This window comes from Schistocerca serialis, chromosome 3, assembly GCF_023864345.2.
Source record: "Schistocerca serialis cubense isolate TAMUIC-IGC-003099 chromosome 3, iqSchSeri2.2, whole genome shotgun sequence".
In the NCBI taxonomy this organism is placed as follows: Eukaryota; Metazoa; Arthropoda; class Insecta; order Orthoptera; family Acrididae; genus Schistocerca; species Schistocerca serialis.
Window position 1 is genome coordinate 120,684,160 of NC_064640.1, and position 13,055 is coordinate 120,697,214.

At 46.2% G+C, this 13,055-nt stretch overlaps 1 protein-coding gene across 2 annotated transcripts in view; it reads right to left on the reverse strand.

Annotated features, from left to right (window-relative positions):
• LOC126469813 (mucolipin-3-like) overlaps nucleotides 1-13,055 on the reverse strand; it is a 170,607-nt gene that overhangs the window by 83,064 nt on the left and 74,488 nt on the right. For both annotated transcript variants that reach the window (XM_050097092.1, XM_050097091.1), the window contains exon 5: nucleotides 7,007-7,188. In XM_050097092.1, coding sequence (XP_049953049.1) covers nucleotides 7,007-7,188 — 182 coding nt within the window. The remainder of the gene's footprint in view (nucleotides 1-7,006; nucleotides 7,189-13,055) is intronic.

The following is a 13,055-nucleotide window of genomic DNA, read 5'->3' on the forward strand; positions in this document are numbered from 1 at the left end:
CAGATGACCATGGTTGGCTGACCACGAGAATAAAAAGGAAAGCCAGCCACTCTGTGACACATTACAACATCCTCCCTAAAAGCACTAGAGTGTAGAACACAAAGCATGCATGCTAAAACTTATACAGAATTATAAAACCCTCCGTCACATATAAATGTAAAACTAAATTAGACGATGAGGAGTTGTCAGCTAAAATTAATGGCAATGTGTCCGTTAACTGAAGAGTCTGTCACAGGGCAGCCAAAGGAGGACAGCTCACCAAGATATGGGCGACTATCAGCCGGGGGCCGTACTGTCACTGAGGTGGGTCATCACGGCGCATGAGGTAGCCATGTGTCACCCAAGCATGGCCAATGCAGAGCCAGCAGAGAACCACAGAGTCCCTGCAAGAGGCTCGCATGGAGGACTGCCATACATTCGTAGTCTCCTTAATGACACACAGTATGTTGTGCGTGCTGAGATTATGCCATTTTGTCTCCCAAAGCTGCAAAACCTTGTGGCGTAGTACTGAACGCAAGTCAGTTGCAGAGAAGCCAATCTCCATAAGCAGTTTCCACATAGCCTGTTTGGCCAGCCTGTCAGCTAGTTCGTTGCCTGGTATTCCGACATGACAAACTGGACCATTCCAGGGCACAGATGGACTCCTGGATGCTCGCTACCAAAGGATGACGAGGGTAGCACTGGTCGATAGCTTGTAGGCTGCTCAAGGAGTCAGTACACAGAAGAAACTGACTCCCCAGGGCAGGAATGGATGTGCTCAAGAGCACGAAATATAGCCACCAGCTCGGCTGTGAAAACACTGCAGCCATGGGGCAAGGAAAGCTGTTCAATATGTCCTCCATGGACATAAGCTAATCCTACACAACCATCAGCCATCGAGTCATCGGTGTAAACCACTTCATGGCCTCGGAGCACATTGAGAATAGAGAGGAAGTGATAGCAGAGAGCTGCGGGGTTAATTGAGTCCTTCGGGCCATGTGGAAGGTCCAGGCGAAGCCATGGCCTAGGTGTACACCATGGAGGTGTATGTGAATGGATCTTGAGGAGAGGTGGTAAAGGCAGTTCGGAAAGATGGGATTGGACACAAAACGCAATTGGAAACCCTGACCTGGGCTGCCGATGCGGAAGATGAACCGCTGTGGGTGGGAAAAAGAGACGATGATTCAGATGCACAGGAGAACTAAGAACATGTGCAACATAACTGGCCAGCACTTGTACACGCCTAACTTGCAATGGAGGGACTCCGGTCGCCACAAGGACACTGGTCACTGGACTAGTCCTAAAAGCCCCTGTTGCTAGGCGAATGCCACAGTGGTGCACTGGGTCGAGTAAACGCAACACTGAGGTATCACTGAACCATAAGCCAGACTCCCATAGTCAAGACGGGATTGAACAAGGGCTCTGTAGAGCTGCAGCAGTGTAGAACAATCTGCACCCCAGTTGGTGTTGCTCAGGTAGTGGAGGGCATTGAGGTGCTGCCAGCACTTCTGCTTAAGCTGACAAAGGTGAGGAAGCCAAGTCAATCGGGCCTCTAAAACCAATCCCAAGAATCGAAATGTCTCCACTATAGTGAGTGGATCGTCATTAAGGTACAGCTCTGGTTCTGTATGAATGGTGTGATGCTGACAGAAATGCATGACACACGACTTCGCAGCTGAAAACTGGAAGCCGTGGGATAGAGCCCATGACTGCACCTTGTGAATGGCTCCCTGTAGGCACTGCCTAGCAACACCAGTACTGGAGTAGCAATACGAAATGCAGAATATCGGGGAGGGGAGGGGGGCAGGGGTGAGGGGTGGGGGGTGGGGGGCAGGGGTGAGGGGTGAGAGGGGGTAGGGGGGGTGGAACTATGGGAGGCACAGACTTGGACACAGAAAGTACGGAGCGACAGTAAGTTTTGGATAAAATTGAGGGCAGGTCCCAGAGACCCCACTCATACAAATGTGGTAAGGCTATGACGTTGCCAAGTCGGGTCGTATTTTTTATTTAAGTCAAAGACGACGGCAATCAGATGTTGGTGTCTGGAAAAGGCTATTCGGATGGCAGAATCGAGTAACACAAGATTATCAGTGGTAGAGTGACCCTGGTGGAAGCCACCCTGACATCGAGCCAGTAGGCCACATGACTCCAGGACCCAACCCAACGCCGACACACCATACGTTTCAGCAGCTTACAAAGGAAGTTTGTGAGGCTGATGGGCCGGTAACTATACACATCAAGCCTGTTTTGACCAGGTTTGAGCACCGGAATGATGGTGCTCTCCAGCCATTGTGATGGAAAGACGCCATCGCACCATTGAAACAAGATAGAAGCTATCCTTTCACTTCAGGGCACAAGTAACAGAGCATGGCATAATGAATCTCATCAGGTCCTGGAGCAGCGTGTCTAGCCACAGAGCTTATTCCACATACCACATGGAGAATGGAAAGTTTTAGATTTCCTCACCTTGTCTGGATGACACAGTGACACCAAAAAACTGTTCAGCTAAAATCTGAGCCATGTCTTTAGGTGCATCCAAGACCCCATTTCTTGACAAGGCCATATGGGGACATGTACTGCTCTAGCCTGAAATCCATGTTATTGATTCCTGAACTTGAGCAGTGGAAGTGGACTTATTATTGGAAGCCGTGAATTCCTACCAGGAAGCCCTCTTCCATTCTTTTATCAATCGCCTGTTATGTGCTCTCACAGTTCTGAAGACATGAAGGTTTTCTGTAGCTGGATGGTGTTTTAAGTTCTGGCTCTGATTGCCAAGCAACAGTTGCCATTCCATCTAGGTACAGGTCGTTGTTTGAGGTGGTTGGTAGACCGGGATATGGACTCTGGCAGCCTGTTGGATCTCAAGTGATACAGGCCTCCACTTCCTGTGCACAATCCTTTTGTTCAAAAATAGCCTGTGAACTGTACAGCAACAAATTTACCCTTTGAATCATCCAACTTCATGATCTCCTATTGACCACAGTCTGAGTTGGCAGATAGATCGAAGCAGGTAGCCGTGCCTCTACAGATATTAATGGTGTTATGCAACTCAGCCTCGACTGGATAATCACCTCAGTCTTTATATCCCAGAAGCTTAGATACTTGGTTTGAATTAGAAGTGTTCCATTACAAACTCGTTAAACAGTTTTTAAGGATCCAGCAATACCCTCTAATGCATTGTGAATATAGAACGGGGAGACCTTCTCGAAGGTTCCTCCCATTCTCTTAATTACAATGAAAGTGTTATGGCACACTAGTGTCCTGTTACTATTATTCTGAGACTACTGCTCAGGAAGACTGACCAATCGACCTCTCTTTGATGAGTAGGTGTAGGCACTACCTGACGATAGAATTGCCCCGTCATGAGTAGTTGTTTGACGAGACCTTTTACAGGGATCCCACGAGATGCTACAGAAACAAACATCGAACCAGGCAGAGCTCTGGATGCCTAAGCAAGCCTTAGGCAACTGGGGAGGGGGGGGGCAGGTGCCCCAGAGGGGAGGGGGGGAGGTGCAGGTGCCCCAGAGGTTGCCCACTAGAGACTGTTTTACCTCAACAGCCATTCACCTCATCAGCCCGTAGTACATTTTGAGGTTTAGGGGCTTTTTGTAGAGGTGTGTACCTTCTTCGCAATACAGGTGGTGAAGCCAAGGACCCCATTCTCCGAAACTAAAGATACTCCACTGCAGGACAGCATGGTGGTTGCTGAAGCATGCCTGGAGCTTACAGTACCAGAGAACTGGCAGTGCTTACCAGTCCCCAGCTCAGGAACCCGGGGTCGTCAAGCCTGTACACAGGAAATGAATACTGAGCCCCCCCCCCCTCCATACAACTGCTGCCTCCCCATCCTGCATTCCTATCCCACACATCAGCTGCCTCCCACGCCACCAGCTACCTATTCCAAACCCCTCTTCCTGCTTCCCACCTATCACATACCACCACCACCACCACCACCACCCTACCCAACACCACCTCGGCCAAACCCACTTGCACAACTGCAGTCCCTGCATTGTGTATTCAGCCAGTACAATGTAGCTATCTGAATGCTAACAAGTTTTCATTCTTTTTTATGTGGCTGTCAATGACTTAATACTTCTATTATACAGTGAGGTCTCCTTTACTCCATAATACACTCAATTTTTCTGTTAAGATGACTGTTAGCACAGTGTTGATACTCCTAATGACACATGTTTCCATCAGGAGTTTGAAATTAAACAGTGAAAAACATTTTGTTGCCGCAAGGAGCTACGGAAATAAACGTCCACCCAGACAGAGCCCTTCTTGGCTGGGTAATCCTCATACAACTGGAGCCAGCAGATGCCACCGAGGTTGCCCAGTAGCAATTGTTTTACCTGAAGAGCCATCCACACTACAGCATGTAGCACACCTTCACGTGCAGACTTTTTTCAAGTTGAGGTTTGAACCATTCTCATAGTCCAGACAACTGAGCCAATACCCCTGCTCTCCATAACACACAATCTCCCACTGTCAACCCCAACAGTGGTCACTGAAGTACGTTCAGAGTTTACAATAACTGAGGACCAGTGGCACTGTAATTGGTGCAACTGGAAAAAATAAGACCAAATGCAAATAGTTGTCAGGTTATTAATTCATGTGCAAAAACCCAGGACTTCATTACTCAACACCCAGAAGTTAAATACTTAGTTTAATTAATTCCTTTCTCTGATGCTATTCAATTGTTTTGTTTTATTTTGTTTTAGGTTGTAAAAACAACTAGGGTCATACGCGCCCTTGTCAGAACTGTAGAACACTATGGAAAAAAAAGTTAAAAATGACTACATGTTAAGCCCAATCAATGGAAGGAAAGACAGCTAAAATGGAGACTTGGAGAAAGGTCCATAAAATACACCATCAAGAAACAGGTCTTGAACTAAAGATTAAATGTTATTCACCATATTGCTATGACAGATAAAACATAAAATGCGGTTGACAGCCCACACATCATTTGCTAAAACGGCCAATAACTCTGACGGCAAACGTAAATGAGAATGTAAGTGGTTAAAAAAGGGCAGTCCATCAGGAAATGGTGAACCGTCAGAGGTTGAGGGCAATGAGCACATAACGGAGGAGGAGCACAACTTACCATATGGCAATGGCTAAAAAGACAGTGCCCAAATGCAACCTAGTTAAAATGATCTCCTCATGGTGAGTGGGCCGAGAGGAGGTCATCCATGCCAATGGGAGAGGCTCAATTCCCTGGAGCTTTTTCTCATGAAGGCAGGACCAGTGGTGATGGCAAAGTGACACCACCTGCTTGACAGATGGTAACACAGATCATCAGAGGGAATGTAACAACTAGCTTGCCAAGGTACGAGGACTGCAGCCTTGACAGCAGTGTCAGCGATCACATTTCCTGTCAGACCGATGCGACCAGAAACCCACAAACATCACAGTGGCTCCATCAAGAGTGAGCAAGTGACAGCACTACTGGACCTATTGCACTATGGTATGGAAGATGTACAGCACACTGAGTCCCTGAAGAGCACTTTGAGAGTCAGAGCAGATGACGCAATTGAAAAGCCTGTGTTGTCGGATGTAGTGCGTCGTCTGATACAGGGTTCAGAGCTCTGTTATAAATACTGAGCAGCGGTCTGGAAGCAGATACCGAAAAATGTCTGTGACAATAACAAAGGCACACCCGACACCACGGTCAGTCAGAGCCATCAGTGCACATGAAGGTAATATCACAAAGCTCCGTGTGAAGGTTGTTAAACTTAAAGTGATGAGTGAGGCTGGAGTAGGGACTTTACGAAGCGAATGAAGGTTGAGGTGAGTGCGGGCCGCTGCGCGAAGCCAAGGTGGTGAAGGGTTCACATCCATTGGGAAAGTGGCAGGTAGCGTGAAGTTAAGCTCCAGCAGTTAACAGAGAAGAGGGACATGCCCCATATTGGCAGTCAGAGGAGTCATCAAAGCAGGGCATAGGATGGGTGGCCAGGCAAGGCAGATAAACAACACGCATATCTGCTGAACAGAAAGTCACAGTGGTATGACAGCAGTAGTTCGGCAGCTTCGGCATGCAGACTCATAACAGGCTAGGGTAAAAGGTACCAGTGGCCAAACGGATGCCAAAATTGTGGATAATATTGAGACACCATAAGAGGGATTATTGTGCAGATGCATAAACAAAACAGCTGTAGTCTAGTTTTGAATGGACAAGGGACAGATACAGACAGAGGAGGGTGGTCTTATGCTCTCCCCCAGAAGTATCGCCGAGGTCACACAGAACATTGGAGGACAGCAGACAGCATACAGCCAGCAGCCAGGTAGTACATGTTGGTGGACCAAGGAAGTTTTCTACCAAGCCTGAGCCCCAGTAATTTCGTAGTTTCAATGAACGGAAGAGTAACAGGCCCAAGATGTAAAGACAGGGCAAAAACCCAATTGTGCCACCAGAAATTAATACAAACAGTTTTGTCAGTGGAAAAGCAAAAGCCATTGTCGATGCTCCATAAGTAAAGATGTTCAGGACATCGCTCAAGGAGTCAAGTCTGCGATACTATTTGATGAAAATGTGTCTCCGAGATATTCAGCAGCTTGCTGTTCCCATTACATCGTCTGCAAATCAAGAACTTAATTTTTGATAATTTCAGCTAATAATTATTGTACTTAGAACAACAGGTGTTAGAACATGCAGCACTAAATGGAATGAAGCACTGCAAAGGCTTGGGGGCTAATGTTCACCTATCATGTACTTACAAAGGAATTGAGTGTTGTCTGGGAAGACACTCATTATTATGTCAAAAAATGATGTGCCAATTTAACAGAGATACAGACAGTTGATCACACAAACTACTGGATCATACTGAAAAATGCAGGAAACAGATTGCCATGATTCAGAAGTTATATAAAATGTACAACAGCCATTTCAATGGGAATGTATGAGACTGGAATCACGGTTAAGTGCCTCACACAATCCTTTTGAACTGTAAATTTACAATGTTCTCACTATTATTAATAATAGTTACTGACAAACTACACTGTAAAGAAATAGAACACTGTCACAAACCTCAATGTCAAATTTGTAGCAGTCAGGAGGAGTAATTGGTCCAGCAGCTTTGAAGTTTATCGTCTTCACAGAAAATTTCAATGTTGCCTTCACCAAAGCAGAAAAATTGATATTTACTTTTTTCTCTCTAAGATATTCCTCACTTGAATAAGGTTTTGTTGTATTTTTCATGTTTATACACACTGCAAGTAAGCAAAAAATATATATGGGATTCAAGTTCGAACATATTAGCTTTTAGAATGAGATTTTCACTCTGCAGCGCAGTGTGTGCTGATATGAAACTTCCTGGCAGATTAAAACTGTGTGCCCGACCGAGACTCGAACTCGGGGCCCTTTGCCTTTCGCGGGCAAGTGCTCTACCAACTGAGCTAGGGCCCGAGTTCGAGTCTTGGTCGGGCACACAGTTTTAATCTGCCAGGAAGTTTCATAATTGCTTTTAAATTATCAAAACATAAATAGAAGCATCAAAAAGCTTCAATTGAGCAGTTCAGACACCAGTAAAATAAGGAGATGATAGTATTACAATCACATAAATTTAAATTTAAAATATGTCAGTGTCACCTACAGCTATTTCCTGCTTTTGAAAATACTTTGCCTATGGGATAGTAGTCAGAACAAGCAAAAAGTTGAATGAACATGACAGATAAAATCAAATATTTGATTGAGATGGTTCCAATATGATTAATTTCTATTCTGTGCGAATAATTACTACACAGTGCCTAGAAAACTATACTACACGGAAGAATTAAAGAGTCACTTTTTAGGAACTCCATTATTTTCCCTCATTGTGATGCAGAGGTTTCAAATTTGGCACATAAGTACCTACAGCCTTCCTCTATGATGTTAGAAAAGCATGGTGCACTGGGACATCATCCTCGGGCACAGTGATGCTTCAAACAATTTGTAGATACATGCAAAGAATGGCCAGAACTCAGAAGTTCATGTGGTGTGTAAGGTGCGTTAATGATGTCATATTGACACCAAATTTCACCAAAATTCTGCCCAACTCCGTGTGGACGTGTCATATGATGGGAAGGTGGTCATACTCTCCCTCCTTACCCACAACTCACCATTTCTGTTGACACCTCTGCGATATAAGCCAGAACCATGATGCTTAATGCTGAAACACATGGTTTTCTTACAGGTGGCCGAGGGAAACATTTCAGACATACATTCACTCAGAATTTACATGGAGGGCCTCAAGAGGTGGCAGAAATAGCATCAATAAAACCACCCCTTCCCTTCGGGCATTCATTTACATATATTACACAGTGAAAATGACACTTTACAGGGTGACGTGCAACAGAACGATTTTCTCAAAACCTTTAATGCTGCTGACACACACACACACACACACACACACACACACACACACACACACACACACACACACACACACACACTCCAACCATTCTCTAAGGACACTGTGGGGCTTTAGCCCATTAATGGAGGGATGGATGTGTTAATATGGTTAAAGGGACCAAACTACAAGGTCACTGGTCCTTTAATCCTTAGTGTGTCATGATGGGATAGTTCCCAGGGAGGAAACACACAAAAGACAAATTCCAATGGTCTTGACTGTATCAGAGAACCAAGAAAACCAAGAAATAGAAGCCAGTAGAAGTGAAAGAGGGTGGGAGAGGGAAGGTGGGAGAGTTGCCCTATCCAGAAAGCAGCTGGATGCCCCCAGACACATTATGTGACTGGAGACATACTATCTGCATTTGTCTGGTGCTTCCATATCCTCCATTACTGCAAGAAAACTAGCTACATTGACAAGATAAAATTTCAGGACAGAGAACAACGACTACGAGTCTGTCAACCAATGGTAGATATAAAAGAATTAAGAGAATTAAAAAGGTGTATGGGCCGGAGCCAGGCCAGACCACTGAGCAAGTGCAACTGTGGCCCCCCCGGGTGAGAGCAAACAACTGGGCACCCATCCAGTCCCTCAAGCAGCTGATGAGGCTAACATGTTCTACGCCAGACTGAGGAGTAAAAACCACTTCCATGGGCAAAACGTAAAACCAAATCAGATGCTTTAGCATCATATGCTAGTACCAGACGTAGTGTGTCAGCAAGCCTAAGGGCAGCCATATTAGAGCAGTCCAGTAGGATGTAGGTCACTGTAAGACAGACAATATACTGACAGTGCAGTTGGAAGATGTGGCCACAGGTCAGCGAAGTGTGCCAATCCAAAGCTGAGAGAGGACAATAGATTCCCTGTGACAAGCATGAAGGGAAGTCTGCCAAATGGTCGTGGTCTCCGTTGTGGTTTCTAGTTTATTCGGAGAAACCAGGGCATGACAACAAGAACAACAACAACAACAACAACAACAATTGGTGTAGTCAACCAAAGGTCTGGTTCTGGTCCCCCATTTCCCAAGTTGGCATCCTGGTAGCCAACTTTGTCAACTGTTCAGCATGTTCATTCCCTGGGATCTCAATGTGACCAGGAGTCCATAAAAAGGCAACCAATCATCTAGCATGGTGGAGGTCATACAGGAGATCCTTGATAGTCACAAACAATGGATGCCAAGAGTAGCACTGGCTGACAGCTTGGAGACTACTGGAAGAGTTGTTGCTGGCTTAAGAACAACTTGGCATGCAAGAATGAAGGTGGCTGAGAACTTGAACAATTCTGCAGTGTATACATCGCATCTGTTCAGTAGGTAGCACAGTTCACTGCACCTTGCATGTGTGAAGGCAAAATCGGTTCATCTGTCAACCATAGACTCATCAATGTACACCACATCTGAGCCCAGATATGTGCCAAGGAAGTCCATGAACAGGCAGCAAAAAACTGTAGGGCCTATTGAGTTTTTCGGTCAGAAGGAAAGGTTGAGGAGGATCCGAGGATGGGCTACACACCATGAGGGAGCACGTCATTTCTCCCCGAAAAGAGGCGGCAGTGGGAAAATATGGATTTCAGAGCACAGACTCTGTATCTGAACTGTGATTGTGAGTCCTAACCTTGGCCTCTGTTGTGGGAGGCAGATCTCCCTACCAGGAAAAAGGGGACAGTAGTTTGGCTATCAGGGTAGTAGCAAATGTGTATTGCATAGTTAAGCAGCAGTTGTTGGTACCTGGTATGTAGGGGAAGGATGCCAGCCTCTGTGAGTAGGCTGTTCACAAGGCTGATGTGAAAGGCACCTGTTGCAAGTCAGACCCTATTATGGTGTATCAGATACAGGATCTGCAAAGCTGAAGGTGGTGCTGAGTCATACGCCAGGCTGCCACAGTCAACACATGACAGGATCAGAGCGTGGCACAACCAAAAAACTGTAGAGTGGTCTGCACCCCAGATGGTATTACTGAGACAACGAAGAGAATTAAGGTGTGATCAGCATGATTGCTTAAGCTGGCAAAGATGGAGAAGAAACGTTAACCAGGCATTGAAGATCAATCCCAAAAAAAAAACGGTACGACTCCACTACACTGTGCATTCATTCATCAAGGTAGAGTTCAGGTTGGAGATGGACTGTACGATGGTGACAGAAGTGCATGACATGTCTTGGTGGCAGAGAACCAGATGCCACAGGTGAGAGCCCAGGACTGTGCCTTTTGTATGTCAACCTGCAGTCAGCATTCAGCAACACCCACAGCTGAGGAGCAATAGTGATGCAAAAGTCACCAGCATACATGGAGAGTAACACCGTAGACCCCACAGCTGCAGCCAGACTGTTGGTAGCTACCAGAAAAAGGAGCAAATGCAATACAGAGCTCTGTGGGGCCCCATTCTCTTCTATATGGGGAATACTGCGGGAAGCACCAAACTGAACCTGGAAAGCTTGGCAAGACAAGAAGTTCCAGACAAAATTCAGAAGTTGGCCCCAGACAGCCCACTCATGGAGGGTAATGAGGATGTGGTGCCATAAACCTTATGCAAGTAAAAGAAGACAGTGATTAAAATGTTGACACTGGGCAACAGCTGACAGAAGAGCAGACTCCACACAGACCAAATCATCAGCAGAAGAAGAGCATTGGCGAAAAGACCCAAAGACTCAAGGTACCAACACTGCTGTCTGCTCACTACATGTCGAAGCAACTTGCAGAGAACAGTGGTGAGTCTAAATAGGTGACAACTGTCCATCTCAAGTGGGTGTTTACCCAGTTTCAGTACTGGTGTTCAAAATTGGTTCAAATGGCTGTAAGCACTATGGGACTTAACATCTGAGGTCATCAGTCCCCTAGACTTAGTTCTAAGTAAACCTAAGGACATCACACACATCCATGCCCGAGGCAGCATTCGAACCTGCGACCGTAGCAGCCGTGTGGTTCCAGACTGAAGTGCCTAGAACCGCTCGGCCACAGCGAGTACTGGTGTGATCACGCTTTCTCACCATTGAGACAGCTCACCCTCACTCCAGATACCACTGAATATGGCAAGGATGTGACACTGACAATCCACTGATAAGTATGAGAGCATTTGGCTGTGGATGCAGTCTGGCCTATGAGCTGTATAAGAGTAAAGGGCTAGGGCACTCCCTCTCACTGAGTGGAGCATTTGAAGGTTCCAGGTGACATGTATAAACTGGTAAAGGAAGACAAAATGCAGGCTGATAAATCTCAGATGCAGAGACTAGTGCATACTGAAAAGCAAAATATTTGGCATCATCCACTAGATAAGTGCAGAAATCACCATTCACAGGGTTACCAGGTACAGCTGTGGGGTGTCACTGTCCACAGAGGTGTTGAATCTTCACCCAAACCCATGAAGGAGGGGTATGTGGTCCAATGGTAGCAATGTACTTGCTCCCAGCATTCTTGTTTCTGTCATTTTATGAGGTGGCAGACCTGGGCACAGAGATGTTTAAAGGTAATGAGATGCTCCATCAATGGATGTCGCTTATAGTGTTTGAGAGCCCATGTGTGATCTCTAAATGGCCACGGCGATTTTGAGGATCCACTTTGAGGGCCCACCACTGTACTGTCTTCCAATGGAGGATCCCATGGAAGACAGGATTACTGAGTCAGCTGCCAATAGAAAAGCTACAGTTGTGCTCTGGACAATCTCATTGACAACTCCATATGGCGGGGTATGAAGGGAGACAACAGTGGTGAAAGCATCCCAATCAGTTGTTGAGAGAAACCATCTGGGTGGACACGTAAGCAAGTGATGCTGAGGGAGGATCAAAACAATTGGAAAATGTTCACTGTTCCTCAGTTCACCACGGACACTCCAACGGATAGATGGATACCTGGGATGCAAATATAAAAATCAATGGCCAAATAAGACCCATATGCTACACTGACGTTTGTGGGAACACCAGTATTCAAGAAACAAAGTTTGAGCTCTGCGAGCAAGTTTTTGACAGTTTTACCATAGCAAGTGGTTATAGTTCCACTCCACAAAGGGCTGTGGTCACAGAAGTCACCCAATATTAAGAAGACTGAGGGGAGCTGAGAAAACAGTGCAGACGAAGTGTTTTGGGACACTTCATCATCGGGAGGGAGATAGACATTACAGATGCTAAACTCAAGAGAGGTCTTCACATGAACAGCCACAGCTTCCAGTATCACACACAACTGGCACATGTTTGCTGTACACAGAGTCCAGAACATACGTGAGAACATCACCTGACATTCTTTCATAGTCAGTGCAATTCTTAAAACAGTCTCGATATCCACAAAGGGTCCACATTGCTGGGAAACAAGTTTCCTGGAGGGTGATGCAAAAAAACAGGGTTAACACACAAAATACATGATAGGTCAGCCAAGTGGTGAAAAAACTGCTACAGTTCCAATGGAAGATCATGCTGTCAGTATCCTGTGGGGGGGGTGTGAAGCGACCAAGGACGCAGGTCATGCATCAAGGCCACCTGCTACCACTGGTTGTGAAGTTACATCATCCACACACATTTGTTCTGAATCAGGGACTGTGTGTGGCGGTGAAGGGGGGGGGGGAGTGGGGGGGGAGTGGGGGGGGAGTGGGGGTCCGTGGCCACAAGGGCCACCAGTAACTCTGCCTCCGATACACAGATGGAACATGTGGGGTCGGGCACCACAGGGGTCTCCAGAATGTCCCCCTGTTTTGGAGGACTGTTTC